The sequence below is a fragment of the Mauremys reevesii genome, linkage group 7, assembly GCF_016161935.1.
Source record: "Mauremys reevesii isolate NIE-2019 linkage group 7, ASM1616193v1, whole genome shotgun sequence".
Lineage (NCBI taxonomy): Eukaryota > Metazoa > Chordata > Testudines > Geoemydidae > Mauremys > Mauremys reevesii.
In genome coordinates this window covers 76,052,871-76,076,359 of record NC_052629.1, presented here as the reverse complement: position 1 = coordinate 76,076,359, position 23,489 = coordinate 76,052,871, and the positions used below count along the sequence as shown (strand labels likewise).

The 23,489-nt window shown below is 44.6% G+C and overlaps 1 protein-coding gene across 2 annotated transcripts in view; it reads left to right on the top strand.

Annotated features, from left to right (window-relative positions):
• Nucleotides 1-804: 804 nt before the first annotated feature.
• The window catches only part of LOC120409243 (protein bassoon-like), a 102,524-nt gene continuing 79,839 nt past the window's right edge, over nucleotides 805-23,489 (top strand). The window contains exons 1-2 of one of the 2 annotated variants that reach the window (XM_039546972.1): nucleotides 805-1,085; nucleotides 10,475-10,874. In XM_039546972.1, coding sequence (XP_039402906.1) covers nucleotides 922-1,085; nucleotides 10,475-10,874 — 564 coding nt within the window. In that variant the 5' untranslated portion in view covers nucleotides 805-921. The remainder of the gene's footprint in view (nucleotides 1,086-10,474; nucleotides 10,875-23,489) is intronic. The other variant, XM_039546971.1, reaches the window with a different exon arrangement.

Below are 23,489 nucleotides of genomic sequence, written 5' to 3'. Positions count from 1 at the left end.
ACATATGACACTCCTGTTAATACACCCCAGACATTACTTTTTCATAACTGCACAACACTGTTGACTTGTATTCAATTTGTGATCCACTATAACTCTCAGATCCTTTTTGGTACTACCACATAGCCAGTTATTCCCCATTTTGTAGTTGTGCATTTGATTTTTCCTTCCTAACTGAAGGACTTTGTACTTGTCTCTATTGAAGTTCATCTTGTAGATTTCAGACAAATTATCTAATTTGGCAAGCTTGTTGTGATGCCGACAGACCAGATCAGGCCAAAGCCATAGACCAATTCACTTGTGTGTGAACATCAAAGAAATGTTAAGTATAATAGTATGCATAGACTAATTCACGTGTGTTAATAGAGATAGGAAATGTTGACTGTACTGTGCAAACTCTAGGTGGATGGGCTGAGCAGAGGCTCCCACTGGCCAAGAACATGTGACTGGCTTGGGCACCCATGGGCCAAGCTGAGAACAACGACTGGCAACCGGGCAGGGCTTCTATTGGTGGAGCGCTGCGTGACAGGGACGGGTAGGGCTTCCCTGGGTGAGCATGTGCAAGGTCAGGGGTGGGTGGGCCAAAGGGGCTCCCATTGGCCAGACCGTGCGCATGCCCGAGGGAGCTGAGGCCGAGTCGAGACTGTCCGGTGCTCCCGTCCCATTGGCTCGCAGCGGGCCCGAGCTGTGATTGGCCAGTCAGTGCCCAGGATAGGCGAGTCTGAACCTAGCGCATGCTCCCATTGGCCTGGCCGTGCGCGTATCCGAGGCGCTCCCTGTGACGGAAGGAGTCGGGCGCGCTCACAGCTGGCGCATGCTCGGTGGCGGGGCAGGCGGCGATGGAGGCGCTGGGCTGATGGCGGTGGAGGCGGCGCTGCGCTGAGGGAGCCTGTCGCGACCCGCCGTCCCGTCCGCCGCGCTGCTATGGGCAATGAGGCCAGCCTGGAGGGCGGGGGAGCCGAGGGGAGGCTCCCGCCTGGCCCCGCCGCCGGGCACCCGTCGGCGCTCGGAGCTGCCAAGCCTCCTTCAGCACCAGGCACTGGCGGACAGCTCCCCGGGAGGGCAGCGGCCCCAGCGTCCGACGACAGGTGAGCGAGCCCAGCCCTGGGTGAGACGGCGGGCGGCGGCCTGCGGGGAGGGGTATCCAGGGCCGGGGGTAGCCTGCAGGGAGAGGGGACTCGGGCAGAGGAGGGGGAGCCTGCAGGGAGAGGGGACTCGGGCAGAGGAGGGGGACTCGGGCAGAGGAGGGGGAGCCTGCAGGGAGAGGGGGACTCGGGCAGAGGAGGGGGAGCCTGCAGGGAGAGGGGACTCGGGCAGAGGAGGGGGGGGAGCCTGCAGGGAGAGGGGGGACTCGGGCAGAGGAGGGGGGGGAGCCTGCAGGGAGAGGGGGGACTCGGGCAGAGGAGGGGCGGGGAGCCTGCAGGGAGAGGGAGGACTCGGGCAGAGGAGGTGGGGGAGCCTGCAGGGAGAGGGGGGACTCGGGCAGAGGAGGGGGGGAGCCTGCAGGGAGAGGGGGGACTCGGGCGGAGGAAGGAGGGAACCTGTGGGGAGAGCAGGGGTCTAGGGCGGAGGAGGGGGTAGCCTGTGAAGAGAAGAGGGCATCTAGGATGGAGGAGTAGGTGGCCTAGATCAGCGGGTCGGGGGGTAGTGTTAGAAGAGGATGGAGGACTGAGTGGAGTTTAGGGGCAGCCTGAGGGGAGGAGGAGGATCTAAGCGGGAGGGGATTGCAATCTGCAGGGAGGAGGGGGAGACAAGGGGGGCAGTGTGCAAGGAAGGGGGCTAGGGTGGAGGGTAGGGGCAACTTGTGAAGAGGAGGTGGACATTTAGGATAGAGATTGGGGTCAGTGTGCAGGGAGAAGAAGAGTATAAGGGAGTGAGGTGCAGCCTGTGGTAAGGGGGATGTTTAGAGGTGTGTGGCCTGGAAAGCGGTATGGGGAGAAGGCAGGATGTTGCCTTTGGAGTGGGTTGGGGTACGGCCTACATATAGGGTATGGGAGGAAGAAGGTGCATCCTGAACAGATTATGGCTAAGGGACGGGGCGGGTACAGTCTGAGTGCAAGGGTTGTGCAGCGTAGCCTTCAGAGAGGTTGAGGTGAGGGTAGGAAGTAGGGGAAGTAGGATAGATGATGAGGTGAAGCTTGCTGTGGAGGTTAGGAGAGGAGGGTTACAGTCTTTGTGCCAGTGGGAGAGAGAGTCAGGGCGAGGGTGTAACTGATGTGGGAGGAGAACTAGGGGAAAAGGTGTGGGCTGCTGCTTATAGGGTGAGTCGGGGAGAAGATGATGGTACAATCTGCAGGGGACACTGAGGGAGTGGGTCAGATGGGTGCAGGGGTGTAAGTAAAATTGAACTCTTACCAGAAGGTGCGGGTCCTTGGGCAGAAGGGGCGGGGCTGGGGCTGGGGCTCAGTGTCCCCCAGCGTCCCCCAGCCAGCCCATCTGCACTGCCTGGCCTGTGCCGCCTGGGGCTCCAGTGGCGATTTAAAGGACCCAGGGCTCCGGTCACTGCCCCAGGTCTTTTTAAATCGCTGGCCCTGGGGCAGCTGCTCCTTCCCCCCCACCCCATTGGTGGCCCGGGGTGGGGGCAAAAGGGCAGCGTTTTAAAGTCAGCTGTACAGGCCGGTAGTGGTGGCCACTTTTTACCGGTACTCTGTATCAGCCCGTACCGTCTTACTTTTGCCACTGGATGGGTGGCCTGTTTGTGGGGAAGGGAAGGGCCTAGAGAAGGGGGGGAAGTGGTGCTCTGTGTTCAAGGTGCGAGTGTGGGTCACAGGCCCTGGGGAAAGCTAGAAGAGAAGGCGGAGGGGCTAATTGTGGTTGGGGAGCTAGGAGAACGTAGGAGGACAAACCTACCTTCTGTGGAGGACTAGGGAAGAGTGCCAGAGTGCAGCCTGGTGTCAGGGAGAGAGCATGGGGGTAGAATTGATGAATGGGGCGAGCCAGAAAGAATATCTCCCTGTTTGCATCCCCTGTGTTTGTGCATGGGTCTCCAACCTTTTATTGCTCAATTTATTGCAATACCAGTTTGTGGAACACCAGTGACCGTGATTACATCATACGTGTACCCCAAATATAGCTCTCCTAACTGTAGCGCTGATTTGTGACATAAAAGAGAAAGGTGGTTAGGTAACTTAAATAAAGTACATGTATGTAGAGAAATAATTGATGTAAAAGCTTACTGTGATATATACAATGCCATCTTGTCTACTAAAAATAACAAAATAGGAGTGAAATATTTTGAGAGCATATGTTGGAGAGGGGAATAGGATTGAATGTATTCCTTAAAAGCCCCCTAAAAGTAACTGATGATTTAAAATGTCTTGACCTCATCTATGAATTTAAAAGGACTTGGAATCTGGCCAGTTGTTGTGTTGTTTGGAATTCAGAAAATATAAAAGGATGTTGTGGTTAGAAATCCAAATAGGCAGCTGTTCACAGATAAGCTTGTACTGAGATTTGAACTTAAAATAGGACTAAAATCACTGTTCACACACTTTAATGATTGAATTCAGTCTCCAAATTTGGCTCAATAACTCTTCAGAGGACAATTACCCGTATTTTCTGCACTATAAGGCGCACCGGATTATAAGGCGCAGTCTCAATTACGGGATCTATTTCTGTACTTAACCCATACATAAGGCGCACCGTATTATAAGGCGCATGCTAAAACATACGGTCTACAAAAGAAGGTAAACGTACGTACTGTACGTATTACGTAATGTTCTCTGATTGGTTTATCGCTGCCAGCGTACGTAGTTTACGTATTACGTCCCTGTGTCAGCGAAAAATGGTCCGACAGTCAATCAAGCAAAGCGCTTACCAAAGTCGCACAACAACATTTTTACAGATTTTGGAACTCAGTGCACACATAAGGCGCACCGGATTATAAGACGCACGGCCAATTTTTGAGAAAATTTAAGGCTCTTAGGTGCGCCTTATAGTGCGGAAAATACGGTAAATTTTATGTATAATTTTCTCTGTAAAATCTTTACTAACTGTTGAAGAGAAAACCTTTTAAAATGCTCCTTTTGAAATTTTGCCCTATTTTCCTCATGTCTTTGAGTTCCTCTAGCTAAGTAATCATAGACCCTTAATTCTTGACTTCCCCGCTCTCTCTGTCCTTCCCCCCCCCCCCCTCTCTCTCTCTCTCTCAGTGATAACATAGATGTAGTGTGTTTTTGAAATTTTAAAATTAAAATGAAGCTATCACCCTTATTCAGGCCACCCTCAGATTTACACCAAGATTAGCTAATGGAACTGCTCAGGTCTCCCAGCTATTTCTATTCTCTGATGCTGCCAGTCTGCTTCCCTTATGCGTCAACTGGGCTCTTCCTCCATGAGCCCGGGGACTGGTTGAGTGTCAAAGGGTATGGAGGGGTGGGCTTTGGGGGACAATGGAAGGGATGAATGGGGATGTTTGTAGTGTGGGTGGTGGCAGAATGAATCAGACTTTGAGGGCAGTAAGTAGGGCTTTGGAATGACTGTGGGCTAACAGAAGTGTCTGGGTGGCCAGGAAAGGGAGTGCCTAATTTCTTTTCACCGACTCTCTGTCTCTTGAAGGATTCCTCTAATGCTGCTGCCTACATTTCCAGGTAATGTCACCTCAGGAAGCCAAGTGCCTTAGCGCTTTGCATGACACTGCTGCTACGATGGCTGTGGAGCAGTGTTGCAAAGCTCTTCAGCTACTGCTGTCTCAGTGCAGAAGCATCGGTCTCCTTCCAGATGAAGGTCACTAACACAGTCCTGTTCCTCCACTCTATGGCTTTCCCACAAAAGCTGATTAAAAAAACCCCACTTTCCAGCCTGTTGGAAATTCCAATATTTTGGAATCTGATGAACCTGAATCTGGATGAAAAGGCAAAATATCAAAACTTTTTCTGAACAAAACGTTCAGAAAAATCTAGATTAGCTTTTTTTTCCCTGCTTTCCCAGTGGAAAATCCTTCCAAAATCTGTCTTTTCCAATGGAAAATTTAAATTTTGACAAAACTCTGTTTTCTGATGGTAATGTTTTGTTTAATTTTTTTTGTCCAGACCTATTTGCCACATGTCCCTGACTACAGAACATGTCTGCTCTGTTTATGTGACTGCCCCCTAAAAGGGCTGCCCACCCTTGGAAAAGGAAGTGATTTGGGATGCAGGGGCCTGGGAATTGAGAGCAGGTTGGGGGCCTGGGAGGTAGGTGGAGGAGGGGAGCTGTGGTATCAGAGGAGACACACTGTACCTTCCAGCTATCTGTATAGCCCTAATCACCCCTCTGCCTCCCCACATCCCTAGACACCCCCCTCGCCCCGGAACTGAAGTGCAGCCATATAAATGGGAATGGAGCGTTGATGTCAGGGGTAAGGAGAGCATGAAGAAAATGTGGGGCTTCTACTCCACCCCACTCTGCCATGATGGGGGAGATGCACTTTGAGGAAGTCCCTGGGGTTTGTCAGTGTCTCTCTTCTCAGGGTTTGTCTTCACTGCACCATTAGCAGAAATTTGCCCCTAATCTGACTCCCATACACACACAAAAATCTCTATTTCAAGTTAAGTTTTGCTTTAAGCTTGAGCTAGCTGGTTAATAGGGGGAGGGGATGGGCTAAAGCTCAAGTGCTGCTGATGTTCAAGTTAGATTAATGCAGTAGAGATGAAGAAGTTATAACTTATCAGCTGTTAATCCAGTCATTTCAATGTAGCTCAGGTGTTATTTTGTAGTGTGATCACTGTCAGGGTACATCTAGAATGGAGTTGGAGGTGTAATTTCCAGCATGGGTAGACATATGTGTGCTAGCTCTGCCATGATGGTGGGAGTGGCAGGATGGGCTAGCCACCCAAGTACATACCTTGAGTTTCAGATGTGGGATCATACTGCTTCTCATGCCATTGCAGCTATATTTCTATTTTTATTTAAGTAGCTCTGATTGAGTTAGCATTGGTTACTCGAACTGGAGGTTACACCTACAGCATAGATGTATACATCCAGGCTCCTCCCAGCTCAAACCAACTTCTCTCATATTCCTTTAACATGCAATCCAAATTCCTCTATACCTTTTACCCTGCACACATTGCCCCCTTCTCCACTGCCTTGAAAAACCCTGTATTCCTTCATGCTTCCTATTGCCCCACGTGTTCAAATATTAACTGTTGATATATGTAGGTGTTTAAAAGCTGAATGTGGTAGGAAAATAGGGGGCATGTTATAGGGAGCAGGGATAATATTTAGGTTTCTTAACTCAAAGTTAACAAAGCTTTTGGAGGGGGAGTTTGAAAAAGAAAGGCCTTGACAGAAAGTAATTTTTGTAAACTGCAGGAATACACATGGAAAATATGTTAGATCTAGCAAAACAATCTAGTGCTGGTGAATACAATATACAGTAGAACCTCAGAGTTATGAATACCAGCGTTACAAACTGACCGGTTAACCACACACCTCATTTGGAAATGGAACTACACAATCAGGCAGTGGCAGAGACCAAAAAAAAAAAAAAAAGCAAGTATAGTACAGTACTCTGTTAAACATAAATGTTGCTTTCCTTTTTTTAAAATAGTTTTTCTTCTTCATAGTAAAGTTGAAAAGCTGTATTAAGTCAGTGTTCAGTTGTGAACTTTTGAAAGAACAACCATAACATTTTGTTCAGAGTTATGAATAACCTCCATTCCTGAGATGTTTGTAACTCTGAGGTTCTAGTGTATTCATACTGATAGATTTCAGGGCTGGAAAGGACCATTGTGATCCTCTAGTCTGACTTACTATATAACACAGGCCATACAGCTTCCTCAAAATAATTCCTCAAGCATTCAGTCTTCATTTAAAATGTGTCAGTGGTGGAGAATCCACCACTTACCCTTGGTAAATTGTTCAAATAGTTAATTAGTCTCACTGTTAAAAACAGGGCCGGCTCTAGGCACCAGCAAACAAGCATGCGCTTGGGGCAGCACATTTTCAGGGGCGGCATTCCGGCCATCCTTTTTTTTTCTTTTTTTTTTTGGCTTTGGGCGGCAAAATCCTAGAGCCAGCCCTGGCAGCAGCAGTGCGTCATGCACGGGGAGTGCCCTGGGGCCACTGCGGTTCATGCAGCGGGGAGAGTAGTACCTGCACCTTGTGGCTGGACTGGGCAGGCTCCGAACGGGGGACACTCGGGTTGGGGGCCGCCTCGCGGGGCACACGGAGCTGCCTGCAGGTGCCACAGGGCGGCCGCCCCCCCAGCGCCGCAGCCAGGGCTGAGTGAAGTGGCCCAAGCCGCCCAGGGACTGCGGCATGGCAGCCAGAAGCAGCAGCAGCAGCGGGGCTTTAGAGGGCGGGCGCTGCCATGCGGCGCCCGCGTCCTGCTCTCTGGGGCTCCGCTCCCTCTGGGGCTACCCTGCCCCAGCTCCTCAGTCCCCTGCCGGGGCGGTCCCCCGGCTCTGCCCTCCCGGGTCCCGGCCAGTCCTGGAGGCAGGAGCCCTGGCTGGAGGGACCTTGGGCTCAGGCGTGGCCTGGGAGCCCCACTGCTTACTCTGACCCTGCCAGCGCTGGACCAGCTGGAGGCGAGGAGTCAGCGGCCGGAGTCAGCACTGGTGGTGGGGGGAGCCCAGGGCTGGGGCGGGATGGGGTGCGAATGGGGTGGGGGAAGAGAGAGCCCAGGGCTGGGTGGAGGGTAGCCAAAATCTTTTTGCTTGGGGCAGCAAAAAACCTAGAGTCGGCCCTGGTTAAAAATTCATGCCTTATTTCCATTGGAAACATCAATCTTTACAAACCTAGTGGAAGGGAACTTGAGAAATCCAAAGAGACAAAGCAAGCAAAAGGGAACATGCAATTTTTAAACATTGTCTCTAAATTAAAACATCTGAAGCCATAGACAAGTCAGTAAGCAGTAAGATGCACTGTTCCGAAGTGTAATTTTTGCTACTTGCTTTATAGTATATAAGATACTAGGTTGGATTGGGATATTAATTTTGATATTTAGATTATTAGAAATTATGCATTGTGTTGTCAACTAATTTGTGCTAGACTTCAGAAGGCGGCTAGAGGGTGCTAAAGAAATAATAGCATTCTAAAAGTAATATGTGAACCTGTGACAATGTTTTATAACATTAACACTAAAATAATATCTTTTTAGGCTTTTTGGTGATGTTCAGTTTTATATTAAGGATTCCAGCTAGACCCAAGCTGTCAAATGTTTAAGCCATTGTGTAATCACAAGGAGCTTGCTGCAAATTCAAGCTGTCTGAATAGTTCAGTGAGGCTGAGGACTACTTACAGGAATAAAGGTTTAGAGGATTGAACTGTAACTCACATGAGTAGTCTTTGAATGAGTAGTCCCATTTAGTTCAATAGGAGTACTCATAAATCAATAAAGTAATATAAATAATTGATAATGGCAGAACCTGGAATAAGAGTCCTGGTTCCCAGGCCCCCTGCTCTAGCCACGTGACCACACCTAACCATGCCTGGCACTCACAATCAGGACATGTTCACTGGGGGATGCCTGACTCCAAGACACAGTGTTGTCTGTTCTCTTTATGATCATCTCCCTCTCAAGACTAACGACTTATACAACGAGCTGAACTGCAAACCCTGCTTGTGGGGCTCCTGGGTCATCTGTCGCTGGTGGATTTAGGAAAATAATGCCCAGTGGATGGCAGTCTCCCCTGCAGGCTGGGCTTTCTCTCTGAGCTGGTTCGCAAAGTAACTTGTGAAGAGAGCCCTTCAAGGATTTGATAAGGGTTTGTGGACGTCATGTCAATTGCTTTAGAAATGTATATAAAATATTTTAATGTTTTTTTTCTCATAAAATTGGGAAGAAAGTAACAAAATTATAAATGTTTAGGAAGCAAAAGCATAATAGTAAAGTGTGAAGGTTGGAGCCAAATATAATCTGAAATGTTTTTAAATAATACAGAGAGCATGTGTGGAAGGATGAAACTTTGGGCTAAATTCTGATCTTATTTACACTGATGTAAATCTGGCCTCAATCCATTTATATTAGTTACAGTGCTGTAAATCAGCTGAGATCAATATTAAGTGCAAATTGTAAGAGGGAGAGTATGGTACAAGTGAGACTGAAGGAAGCTGTTCTCCAAGATAAGGGATACAACCTACGTTTGGGAAAGCACGGTTTACATCTATGCTTATGATCTCTTAGCTTAGTTATGTCTACTGTAGGTTATTCCACTTCTACCTGAATAAACTTTATATTTGATTTTAGAGTTAAACTGAAACAATAGGAGGTTCTTACATTTAGATTTTTGCTGTCTTTCTTTTATTAGGCCTCCATAGTAAGTTCTTCAAGATATGTGCTAATTTTCTTAGTCAAGACTCTTCTTTTATGTGTATGTAACTTAATTGGCAAACAAATCTTGGTGGTTTTAAGCCTTTTCGGTATTTGATGCTGATTGGATCAGAATGTTGCATTTAAAGAGAAATTCATCAACATAAAAGTGAAATTTTGTACAGAAATGATGTACAGCAGCCTGGCCAGCTCCTATGCCGACTGCTCCTCACCCAGCATAGGTAATGGGTCTGGGGCAGGATGGCATGTGCCTGCACTCTGCCAGTTTTCCACTGGAATGTGGTCCCTTGGGAAACATAGCCAGGTGGTGTAAAGTGAGAACAGGTCTTTGGCTGCTGTAATTTATTATTTATACTAGGGCAGCTTGAGAATCAAGGAGCCATAACCAGCTGCTTGACTGCCTTCCCACTCTCCTTTGTCAAGTGGATCTAGCACGATAGACAATCGGGGCCACTATTTTTGAACAATCAGCATTTTGCTCTTTTGTAGACTTCTGTTTTCTCTTAAAGGTAATAATTGGAGATATACCAATCTCCTAGAACTAGAAGGGACCTTGAAAGGTCATCAAGTCCAGCCCCCTGCCTTCACTAGCAGGACCAATTTTTTTTGCCCCAGATCCCCAAGTGGCCTCCTCCAGGATTGAACTCACAACCCTGGGTTTAGCAGGCCAATGCTCAAACCACTGAGCTATCCCTCCCCCCCTCTTAGTATAAGGTGTCGCAAAAGTCATTTGTGAGGAGATAGCCAGCACTCACCCAACTATCAGCTCAACAGGAATGGCCAGGCAATTAGTGTTCCTGGAAACTGAAGCCCGTGCTGCATTGTGAATTCATCAACTGATGTTGGAAGAGTGCTAAGCCCTTTCCTGGCAGTCTGCTGTGTACTTCTCATGATGTTTTCCATGAAACGATGTGGTGATACCCCCCAAGATTCTTCTTGGAACACACAATGTAAACCAATTATATGTGTGTAACCCAAGTATACAGAGAAGGTTTAAAGTATGTGAAATTTACTTTGTTCTCATCCTGCAAGGTACTGAGTGTCTTAAATTGCCAGAGTTGAAGGAATTCAGCACCCTCTAAGATTGCTTCATTATATCTCCAGTAGCCTTGATATATGAAAGTTTGCTATTTTTGTTATGTATTGCATTTTCAGATTTGGATGTAATCATTGAATCCTCTAAAACTTGGTTTACATACATGTTGTTTTTTAATAATATTTCAGCACACCAAGAAGACCGACTCAATCGGATCTCCCAGTTGGAGAGAGATCAGCTTCCCCATCCCTTAAACAGTCTGCCCAGACCCATGAAAGCACAAGAGAGATGCTGAGCCATGGTCACGCCAGCCAACAAACAGATGGACCTAGGAGGACACTCCAGGTGGACACCAGAATTCAGAGATCAGGACGATCTCCCTCTGTATCACCAGATCGAGGCAGCACCCCTACCTCACCTTATTCTGTCCCACAAATCGCACCCCTTCCAAGCAGTACACTCTGTCCTATATGCAAGACAACAGAACTCACCTCCTCTCCTAATCAGCCAAACTTCAACACTTGTACACAGTGTCACAACAAGGTCTGCAACCAGTGTGGATTCAACCCCAACCCCCATCTCACTGAGGTAATTGCTTCTTTTATTTCTCAGATTTTCAGCCTGAAATTTTTTACTCAAGAGGTAGCAAGTAAGATTGCTCTAACACCAGATCACCTTTGGTGTTTTTAGGAATGGGAAACAGTCAGGTTGGTGTTCTCAGGAAACATCATGTGCTGCCAAATAGTTCAAATTTCAGGCTGAGCTTTGAGGTTGCATCCTCATCTTCTACGTTCATGACAGGTTAGCATCCTTGTCCTTTAATGGTGACACTGCCGGCTAATCAGTGGATGGTTGTAGTGATCTGAGGACTGTAGAGGAAGAATGGGAAGCCGATATAAGGGAAAAGCTTACCAGGGGTTCTCAAACTGGGGGTCGGGACCCCTCAGGGGGTCGTGAGCTGTCAGCCTCCACCTCAAACCCCGCTTTGCCTCCAGCATTTATAATGGTGTTAAATATATAAAAAAGTTTTTTTAATTTAAAAGGGGGGGGGTCACACTCAGAGACTTGCTATGTGAAAGGAGTCACCAGTAAAAAAAGTTTGAGAGCCACTGGCTTAGACCTTCATGGAGGTACAGTTTCCATGTAGATTCCTTCCCTCCCTCCTTCACTCCCGCCCCCCCCGGAGGCCATGGATTTCCTGACCCAGGTTAGTTCCACTTGCAAAGAAATGTCATAGCTGTGAAGGGTTGTACCATAGTGGGATCTTCATGAGGTGGTGACCGGTGGCAGAACAAGTATTTGAATGCTGAATATTTCAGATTCTGAGTGATACAGGCTGTGAATGCCTGACAGAATTGGAAGCAGATATTTTCTTCTGATGAGGTGGGAGATAAGTGAGAATAATCATTTGCAAGTTAATGTCTACTTGTAAAGTGTTTCAACCAAGGTGTGTGATGCGGGCTATGTAAAATTGTAAGCATGAGATTCCCGGAGGCAGATTTGACAGTGTTTGAAATAGTTGAGTGATGTAATGCTGAGGACATGCAGGTGTGTGGGACTCTTTGAAACACCTGATCACTCTTATTTACATTTGTGACTTTAATTATGGGTACATGTAAATTCCTAGCTGAAAGAACAAGGTAGATGTACTTTTGTAGCTATTAAGGAGATGTATAATTGAGACTATTAGTATCCATAAAACTTTCCCAGGTAATAAAAAATATCTTAAATCCTAAGATTTTATTAAAATGTTCAAAAGTGCTTATGTGAGTTAGGAACCCAAATCCAAGGGAAGTTGGGCTTCTAAGTCACATAAGTGCTTTTGAAAATTGTCCCCATAATTTCAGTGATCTGCCAGTGACTCCTCTGGATTCTCACTTCACTAACAGAAATTTCAGTTTCTAAATGTTGTTGCCTCATATAAAGCCTCATTGCTGTCAATATTTGTTCTTTGGAAAAGGAAAGGTTAGGAGGACTTCTATCCCTTGCATAGCAAGGTATATGATACTTATGCCAGCTGCATGTTTCTTTATAATCATTAGTTAGGCTCACAATAGAGGTCTTTCTATGGGATGGGGGGGTAGGCAGATACCGGACACAGTGTTGGTATATAATACTCTAAATACTTTTTATTGATTACAATATAAACCCCACTCGCTCCACATTCATACTGCTTTCATACTGCATCAAAGTCTGAAGATCAGAATGAAATCCCGATGTCCAGTCGAAATTCAATCCGATCACAAGGTGTGGAGAGCGGGCACTGCATACACCTTCTTTATCAGGGCTCTGGATGATGTCTGACTTCAAATTTCAGAAATGTCAGGCAACTATTTATAGACAAGTCGGTCTCATCATCAGCTCTTTGTCTTTGTTTCCTAAGCCTTTCACCCATATCTCCGGGAAAACTGTTCCGGGCAGGCCACCATAATCCAAGACATTCCATTTCCTCTTATGGACATGACAAACTTCTTTAATACCAACCAGTCCTTTACCGCTTATAACCTTAAATCCTCACTTCAGTTGCCAACACGTACCTAACATACTCACGTCAAGCACACAGCATTCATACTAGGCCTCAATGGCCTATAGCATATTACAACATATACTACTATATAGCCCAACAGTCCCCCAATGATTAATAACATTGATTATTATTTCAGAGTAGTAGCCGTGTTAGTCTGTATCCGCAAAAAAACCAGGAGCACTTGTGGCACCTTAGAGACTAACAAATTTATTGTAGCATAAGCTTTCGTGGGCTACAGCTCACTTCATCGGATGCATGTAGTGGAAAATACAGAAGGAACACACACACGCACACACACACGAAACAATGGGTGTTACCATACACATTATAAAGAGAGTGATCAGTTAAGGTGAGCTGTTGTCAGCAGGAGAGAAAAATAACTGTTTGTAGTGGTAATGAAAATGGCCTATTTCCAGCACTTGGCAAGGAGATAAGCATGGGGAAATAGCTTTACTTTGTGTAATGGCCCATCCACTCCCAGTCTTTATTCAAACCTAATTTAATGGTGTCCAATTTGCAAATTAATTCCAATTCAGCAGTCTCTCATGGGAATCTGTTTTTGAAGTTTTTTTTGTTGTAATATTGCGACTTTTAGGTCTGTAATCGAGTGGTCAGGAAGGTTGAAGTGTTCTCCAACTGGTTTTTTAATGTTATAATTCTTGACGTCCGATTTGTGCCCATTTATTCTTTTACGTAGAGACTGTCCGGTTTGGCCAATGTACATGGCAGAGGGGCATTGCTGGCACATGATGGCAAATATTACATTGGTAGATGTGCAGGTGAACGAGCCTCTGATAGTGTGGCTGATGTGATTACGTCCTATGATGGTGTCCCTTGAATAGATATGTGGACAGAGTTGGAAATGGGCTTTGTTGCAAGGATAGGTTCCTGGGTTAGTGTTTTTGTTGTGTGGTTGCTGGTGAGTATTTGCTTCAGGTTTGGGGGCTGTCTGTAAGCAAGGACTGGCCTGTCTCCCAAGATCTGTGAGAGTGATGGATCGTCCTTCAGGATAGGTTGTAGATCCTTGATGATGCACTGGAGAGGTTTTAGTTGGGGGCTGTAGGTAACGGCTAGTGGTGTTCTGTTACTTTCTTTGTTGGGCCTGTCCTGTAGTAGGTGACTTCTGGGTACTCTTCTGGCTCTGTCAATCTGTTTCTTCACTTCAGCAGGTGGATATTGTAGTTGTAAGAACGCTTGATAGAGATTTTGTAGGTGTTTGTCTCTGTCTGAGGGGTTGGAGTAAATGCGATTGTATCGTAGAGCTTGGCTGTAGACAATGGATCAAGTGATGTGGTCTGGATGAAAGCTGGAGGCATGTAGGTAAGTATAGCGGTCAGTAGGTTTCCGGTATAGGGTGGTGTTTATGTGGCCATTGTTTATTAATACTGTAGTGTCCAGGAAGTAGATCTCTGAGGCTGAGGTTGATGGTGGGGTGGAAATTGTTGAAATCATGATGAAATTCCTCAAGGGCTTCTTTTCCATGGGTTCAGATAATGAAGATGTCATCAATGTAGCGCGAGTAGGGGCGTTAGGGGACGAGAGCTGAGGAAGCATTGTTCTAAGTCAGCCATAAAAATGTTGGCATACTGTGGGGCCATGCGGGTACCCATAGCAGTGCCGCTGATTTGAAGGTACACATTGTCCCCAAATGTGAAATAGTTATGGGTGAGGACAAAGTTACAAAGTTCAGCCACCAGGTTTGCTGTGACATTATCGGGGCTACTGTTCCTGATGGCTTGTAGTCCATCTTTGTGTGGAATGTTGGTGTAGAGGGCTTCTACATTGATTATTGTATCACTTTCATAATTTTGCAAGCCTCTCAGCTTTATATATTTCCTGATTCAAAACTCCTTGTTGTTTTCTTATTTGACAATACAAACACAGCATGACAAAGGTTAATAGAATCATTAACATGAACAATATAACAATAGGATGCAATGCCAGGAGGGCTGTGGCACTGGGAGACCATCCTTTAAAGACATCGTACCAATGGTGGACTTTCAATTCTTCCCCTTGTTTTCCCAATATATGATCATTATGCAACAAGATACTTATCTTTCCTAGCTGGGCAGATTTAGACAAATTCTTTGCATATTACTTTATTCTTTCACTTTTATCAACCGATTCCTCCCATCGTTTCCAGTGTACCCTAGATCAAAGGACCACTCCACATCTTTTGATTCCCAGACGATTTCCTTTTTTAAAAATAAGGGTCCCCGATTAAAAAGTCCCTTCAATAATAACCTCCATTACATTAAATTTGCGTGACTCAGTTGGACCTTTTTCTGTCATATTTCTCCAAAATATATATTTTTCAGTGGTTACCACACAATTGCCTAAATCAAACACACTTGTGCCATTAGGGGCTAAATACTGTGTTATACATTGTCCACTTGAATGGTTTAGATAACATCCCTCTAAGGACCAAGTTAGCTGTGGGCACACCCATTTATTTTGCCCCCACTCCTCACAATGTTTTGTCAGTTCCACCAATTTATAGCCCCCCTCTTCCTGGATCAGATGTGTTCCACTTATTTCTATTTGCCATAATTCTCTGTTAATAATCTTCGGCAGCACCAAGGCCATAGCTTCTCTTTCTCCCCTGCTCCCCTGTATTATGTAGTAGCATCCTGCCCTTCCAATCCCCTCTTAGAGTGGTTTGATTCCGATTAAACTCAACATGTTTCTTCCATCCTATAATTCGTTGTTTCCATATATGGGAGTCTTTGAACCATTCAAAGGGCCATTGCCCATTACTCAGTAGATTGACTATCCTCTCTATATACTGTATCCCATAAGCTTGCATCTGTACGCATCGTATTGCTAATGCAGTTTTGTTATTAATTTCTCGCATTTAGATACATTTCCAAGGCTTGTATTTGTTTTAATTGGAGCATTACATTCCTTATTCCTTGCTCCGATAATATGCCAAAATTTTGTATTGTATGCGTCTGTTTGGCTCCCAAAATCTCACCCAAATTTGACATTTTCCCCCATAATGTCTCAATATCAAACAAATTCAACACCCTGTTCCCAGCACCAATGCCACCCACAAGATATTCTCCTATACTTCTCTTACTACTTTTAGCTCCATCTCCCCATTGTTGTTGCCATGCTAGTAATAGAAGCAAGGCATATGGCATACACTCTGAATGTTGTGCACTCACATTTAATTGCATTCCCTCCAGCCAGATTGTTTGGTCCACAATAGTTGGGGCTTCAGTTACTTCCCCCCTTCTATATGGATGTTCATTTGCTGTGATTCTTGATGTGGTTTTATTTACTGGTGTTTGATTAAGAAACACAAAATACTGACCATATCCCCAAAAGTATATTCCCCTATCAATTCTCTTGAAACAGCTTAATTTTACCATTACGGAAGAATTTACCATAACGTCATACATCCACACTTTGAGAGATGTCGACTTCTTCCATCCCACATGGACATTACTCCATTCTTTTTTGTGAATCACATCCAGGGTAGTTACATTAAATTCCAAAAAGTGCAATTCGGGATGTTTATATTTGGGTTATTTTCATTATAACTAAATTTAAGTATCAACCAGCCCTACCCTTTTATAATATAAAAATACCTCCCTTGCTTCTCCACATCCTTTGGTTTTAAATATTTCCCATGTCAAAATCTTACCATTTCCCTACCATATTTCAAATTTCACCTCAAAAGGTTTCCCCTCACATGTGGTTTTGTTTGGTCCCATTTTCCCCATTGTGTCCCATGGTGGTTGAACATATTTTCCTCTTTAATCCATACCTGCACTTTAGAGGTGCTCCCATGTGTGTATCTTTGTACCCCTAAGCTTCCCCAAATATTCACAAAACATAAAAAACAGAAACCATATCCCCACCCTTCAGGGTGCCATCGACTTTCCCATTTTCCCCTAATCATTGGGATTTCTGATGGTGTTAGAACTTTAAAATCAATCTTCATTCTTTGCAAACTTTTCTTTTGTCTGGTTCCACTTTTGCACCCTTCTTGTGTTGAGGTCTTGGCCATTATTCTGAAGAATATTGTCCAGTGCCTCTGACTATACTACCCCAAGCGCCTTTGCTAAGCCTTTGCTAAACAATTCTGTCTTTGCTCGAGCTCTGGTATTCTTCTACCTAAAATGTAATTCACACAGCACAATCTATCAACCAGACAAATAATACAAAGTAAAGCAAGCATAAGTAGCAAGCCAATTGCAAAAATTTTAGCACCGTGTCCACACTCCCAATCCAGGATCTGGTTGGGATATCCTCCTGTGCAGTTGGACATTCCCCTTTTATCTCTGTAAAACAAACCATGTAAAACCAAAAGGTTATCTAATCTTTGGGCCATAACTTTAATTGCGATGTGTGTACCCGTTTCCCCTTTTCTTCCTTATTAATTTGCACTACAATGGGGGAAATTTTATTCATACTTGAAAATGGTCCAACCCATTTTGATTCCAAAATATGATCTTTTGATGTCAGCCTCAGATACATCACCTTATCCCTAGCATTCCACAATTTTGTATCCTGAGTGGCCTGTGAGTCCACATATTCTTTTGCTTTCCAAATTGCATCTGTTAGTCTAAATTCCATTTTCTTAAGTTCCATCAGTAACACTTTAACCCACTGGGTAACTGACACTTCCTCTACTTCCCCTTCTCCTGGGTATAGTAGAGGGCTCCACAGTCTATAGGCCTTCCATAAAGAATTTGGTATGGCTGGTACCCTATACCTAACCAGTCACTACTTCAAATTGCTGCCAACACCAATGGTAATTTCTCATCCTTTACTTGCCTCTTGTACTACCTTTCGCAGAGCCTACCTAATTGTTTGATTTACTCTACCAATCCTGATGATTGAGGATGGTAAGGAATGTGTAACTGCTGCTTTGTTCCTAAAGCCTTCAATAAACCTTTAACTACTTCCCCCACAAAATGCTGCCCGTTATCTGAATCAATCACTCCCGGAGTTCCATACCTGCTAAAAACAACTTCCCATAGTTTCTTAGTCTGTGCAGTATGGTTCCGGGTATGAATCACCTTCATCCATCCGGAAAAGGAATCTACCACCACCACCAGATACTGATTTCCCCTGGAAGTTTTCAGCAACTTATCCATATTCCATGGCCCTGCAATTCTCTGATGTAATAATGGCCCTGCACTAGGTGTTCTATTGCTGTTTGCCATGCATTTTATACAATTTGTAAGAAATCTCTGTACATCCTCCCATACTCTAGGCCAAATTCTGATTTGTTTTACCTTAAAAAATGTGTTCATTATTCCTTGATGTGCCGTGGAGTGGCAGACATTAATGATTTCTTCCCTTTGGGTTTTTTCAGGGACCCACTTTACCTCTCCTGTCTTTTTGTTCACTGTGTACCCCCTTTACACTCCAGTTTCCCCATTTCTCCTCTGGCTTATTCTCCTGCACTATAGCCTATGCTCTAGTAACTATCACAACTACATTGCTGCTGTCTTGGCCAAGGCATCAGCCTTATCATTCCAAAATTTTTCATTCCCCTCTCGCTTTTGATGACCTCTTCTAATATGTCATACCTTCAGTTTCCCTGGATTCCTTTTTAACCAATAATAAATTTGCTTCCAGTCCTCCTTTTGGACTAATCCTATACAACAATCCTTGTACTACAAAATCTGAATCCATATAAACGTTTAATGCAATCCAAGGTTCCATTCTTCCATACTAACAAATCACTAAGGTGGATTTGATTTAAATCAAATTGATTTAAATCACTAGTCAGGAAGACTCGATTTAATCATGGATTTCTACATAAAAGTGCATTCTTGTTGGTTGTTATACCCTTAATACAGATTCTTCACAACTCGGGGATAGATGTAGGTTTCATTTTTAGAAGGATCACACTATGCATTTTTAAAGTGATTTGTTTTGAAAACTTTTCAGATTAGTTTTACAGTTATATCAGAAAATGAATGATTGTTTGGTAATTTCATTTACCAAAGGTAATTGAAGCAGATATTTATGAAGTTATTGAGAGGTGAACTATCTCCAATTCAACAGGTTAATCATTAATATTTGGAGGATTTTCTTGCTATGTTGTATTAGGAGGAGAACATCACGAGACAGACATTTAAATTGTTTTATTTAACTAAAACAACAACGTTATGTATTCTGGATTTTTTCTTCAACAACAAACATATAATATTTTAACAAAACAAGCATATGAATTTTTGAATTTAGTCGAACATTCAAGTTTTTTAAAATCAGGTTTGTTTTTGTTAAAACTGTTTTTAACTAACATAGTTAAATGAAATATTAAAAAAAAAAATTAAATCGACTGTGTCAGCCTGGTCAACATGAGAAACTTAAAATATTGGCTTCTGCGGTTAACTGAGTCCTCTTCACCTTCATTTTCCTGTTTGTTCATAATCTGGAAAAGAAAAACCAGCTTTCCTGCTTTTTCAGATCCCAAACGATTTCTCAATTTGGAATGAATTAGTCCAAAGGAAGAAAATATCTTTTCTACATGGGCAGAAGGAGCTACTGCTGTTAAAAGTGAGATTATCACTTCTACAGTCTCTGAACCCAAGTGCTAAACTGACATCCACCAGTTCACTGGTGTGACTTTCTTTAAAACATCATGAGCAAACATATATTTCTCGAATGGTTCACCCTTAGCTCTGAAGTTTATTATAGTTGGCATTATGGAGGGATGATTGCTGGATGTCCATGTCATAGCTAACTCCTCTTCTTCAGCAGTTAAGGTTTGACCCTGGTACTGAGTATTGAGAATATTTGCAAGAAAATGAGCTGGAGATAGTGCTTGTCCCATTTGTTTTTTTTAATGCTTGTAATTTAACTATCATTGCATATTTCTCTTTTTAAGATCTCACTCTGTTCCTTCCAAATTTCAACAGCATCAGCAATAAAACAGCTATTTCCCTGCATTTTGTTCAAGGCTACAGAAATAGGATTCAGGGTACTCAGCATGTGTTCAACATTTCTCTTAAGCCCCGTGCTGAGAAGTTTGGCTGTGACAGTGCCATCTATTTTTTTTGTTCACGATTTTGTTCACTAACTGTCATCGGATTAGGCCAGTTCTTGATATAGTGCGCAAAACAGTCCACTACTGAGTTCCATCGCACGTCTTGTGGCAGAGTTTGCTTGGTTCCTCCCACTTTTTTCAGAGCAGCTGCTGCAAAGTGGTTGTTATGGAAGTATTTTTCAATTTCAACAATACTATCCTTTATTTCTGGAGCACTGAAGTCTGTGGCTAGGAGATGCATCAAATGAGCACTGCAGCCATATGTTATTATCTTGGGACTCTCTTCACTCTCTTCTGAATAATTTTATTCTCATTTTGGATACATTTGCAGCATTGTCTGTGACCAAGCTATGTACTAGACATCTGAATTATTTTTCTCAGTTTGTTATAGCTTTTACTGCTGCTACTTGTAAGTATTCTGCTATGTGTGCATTTCCTGATGTATCAGTTGTTTCTGTAAGGAACAGAATCCAGACTAACATGGCTACCCCTCCGATACTTCTGTAAGGAAGACATTCCTTTCTTTTATTGTCACACAGGGCCATACAACAGGATCATTGTGGACATTGCTCCACCCATCAAGACTCAGGGTTAACAATTTTACCCTCTAGACCTTTTGCACACTGCCCAATTTCTCTTTCATACACTTTATCCAGCAATTTGCCTGTGCCATTTTCTCTGTTGGGTGGATTGTATCCTGGTCTTAATGACTGAACCGTGTTAATGAAGTGTGGGTTCTCAATCATACGGAAAGGAGAGTTTGTTGTATAAACAAACCAGGCAATTTTTTCATCTATTATCTCTTTTTGTAATATGCTGGCTCTTATCACAAACTTATCTATGGTTTGTTTCTGGATGATGGAGGTTTTTTTTTCTTTTTGCTACAGGAGATATACTGTGGCTCTGTAACATACATAATGTGACTGAAACACTATCATTGGCATATAACTCTGAAACTATAGAAAATGATGGTGATCTTGAAGGTGGATAGTCTTCAGAATCCTGTATGTTGAGGATGGATTCTCCTAAACAAAATAAGACAGTTGTGGCAAATTGCTGGCACTACTATGATGGGTCTCGCGCGTTCTTTCTTTTTTGGGGGGGGGGGCGGTAAGGTGGTGTCAGGGCACTGTTTCTTGCCCCTGAACTGGGATATTAACTGCACCACTAGTGTCCTAGAGGGAGGGACCTGGGCCCGCCCTCTACTCCGGGTCCCAGCCCAGGGGCCCTAGTGATAGCAGTAAACCACTTGAACTAGCGGTTCCTTCCCCTGGGCTACTTCCCTCTCCTGCCCTTCAGCTTGTGGGGGCTTCCTGCCCTCCTTCTGCACAAGCCAGGAGTCCCTTTACCTAGGGTCTTGGTCTTCTTAGCCCACCGCTGCACTTCTCCAAACTTTCCTCTGCTTCCCTCCAAACTGCTCTCTGCTCCAACACCAATCCACTCTGCTTCAACTCCTCCCCTTGTCTGACTGAAGCAGGGGTTTCTTGTCAGGTGACTGACTTCAGGTGCTTTAATTGGTTTCAGGTGCTTTAATTAATCTATAGCAAACTTTCTTCCCTCTACAGGGAATAAGGCTCCCTTCTAACCCTCTCCTGCTGCCCTCTGGTCATGCTGTGTCACACAATGCAGTTATTTATTTGTTATTACCACACTGCTCATTTAGTATTACTCATTGCATTCACTGACTTTCAAAGTGAAATTGTAAAAGGAAGATCTACCTATTTCAGCTATTTATTTTTTATCACATCTGGAACTAAATAGAGTAACAACTATATGAGAATTCAAGAATAGTCCAGAAGGAAGACAGGCAGTCCTTAAGAAAGAAGTATGAAATAAAGAAGTTTACCAACCTGAAGATTCTGCATGTTCAGACATGTTCCTTTCATCATCTTCAACACAGCTTCCTCATGAGAAGGAACACTTCTCATGATGTTGTTTCATTTGGGCATGCAGGCCTTGCATTTCTTTGTTGCACTGTTTTCATTTTGCACACATGCCTGTCTTTACCCACAGGTAGAGGAACTTCATTAAAATATTCCCAAACTGGGTCTCTTTTATGCTCTGCTGCCATTATAGGTTTTCCCTTCTAGTGAGAGAATGGTATGGTAGATCTCAAATCAATGAAGGCTACACTCAGAAAGACCTCAAGACTTCTGGAATATGCTGCTCAAACAGTTTTAGTTTTGTTTCTACTGTCTGTCCCTCCCTTCTCACATTTATCTCCAGACTTCTTCTCCTTCTCCAGATCTATTCCACCCTCAACAATCTTCTATTCATTGAACTTTTTGAAACTTTGCACTTTTAGAGAGAGGTAAGAGATTGACTCTGTGTACACAAATGTGCAGCAGGACAATAGGGTTGAGGTCTGTTATTTCTCACCTCTATATATTATTTATTTATTTAAAAACATTTTTGCTGTTAACAAGCATGTGTGGCAAACCCAGGCCAAATGGCTACAAAGAGGGGGGTAGGAATTAGTCCCAGGGGGATTAAAAGGCTTCTCCCTATCCATTGAGGAGAAACAGCTGTGAGAAATTAGGTTCAGCTGGTACAGGGGTTATCAGGGAACTAATTTGGTTCAGCTGGCCCCAATTGCTGGTGACCTTTTTAAACCCTCTCTGGCAGGGAAACGGGGGGAGTGAGAGAAGCAGAGAAGCTGCCAGCAAATAGGTGCAGCAAGGCTCTGCCCTCTTCCAGCAAGGAAGACTGCACTCTGTCCCCAGAAGGGGAGTAAAACAGCAAGGGGCTGACTGAGAGGAGGATCAGCCAGACCCTGCGTGACTGGGAAGGCTTTTACTTTGCCCAAGCCTGTGTCTCCAAGGCAAAAAGGGACTGAGCCAGCTGAGGAGAAGCAGGTACTTTGCCACACGTGGTGTCAGGAGTGGGATGTGATAGCGAGTGTGGCTCTGTGGCAAGCCACCTCAGGGCAAGGTAAATCACACAAAAAAATAAAAAAATAAAAAAAAATGGAGGACGTAGTGAAGGCGCTGTTACAGGCCACTGCGGCCCAGCAAGAGGCTACCAGGGTACGGGCGGTGGCCCAGCAAGAGGCAGTACGTGTCCAACAGGAGACCAACCAGCTGCTGATGAACCAGGTGGCCCAAGATCGAGCCACCCTGAATGAGGTAGTGAACCAGCTGAAAGCCCTGGCCACGCTGACGCACGAGGCCCAGGGGACCCGGCTGCTATGGGCTAACAACTATTTACAGAAGATGACTACAGATGACTATATAAAGGCATATCTCCTCGCATTCGAGAGGACGGCACTGCGGGAGTCCTGGCCCCAAGACCAGTGGGCAGGCCTCCTGGCCCCATTCCTGTGTGGGGAGGCCCAGAAGGCCTACTTTGACTTGACCGCAGATGCAGCTATGGATTACCCCCAGCTGAAGGCGGAAATCCTGGCGAGGACAGGCGTGATGCCGGCCATAAGGGCCCAGCACTTCCATGAGTGGAAATACCGGGATGACAAAGCACCAAGGTCCCAGCTATTTGACTTGATACACCTCGCCCGGAAGTGGCTTCGCCCTGAGACCCATGGGCCGGAGAAGGTAGTAGAAATCCTGGTATTGGACAGGTACATGAGGGGGTTGCCGCCAGACATACGAGGGTGGGTCTGCCAAAATGATCCCTCCTCTTGTGATGAACTAGTTGCTCTCGTAGAGAG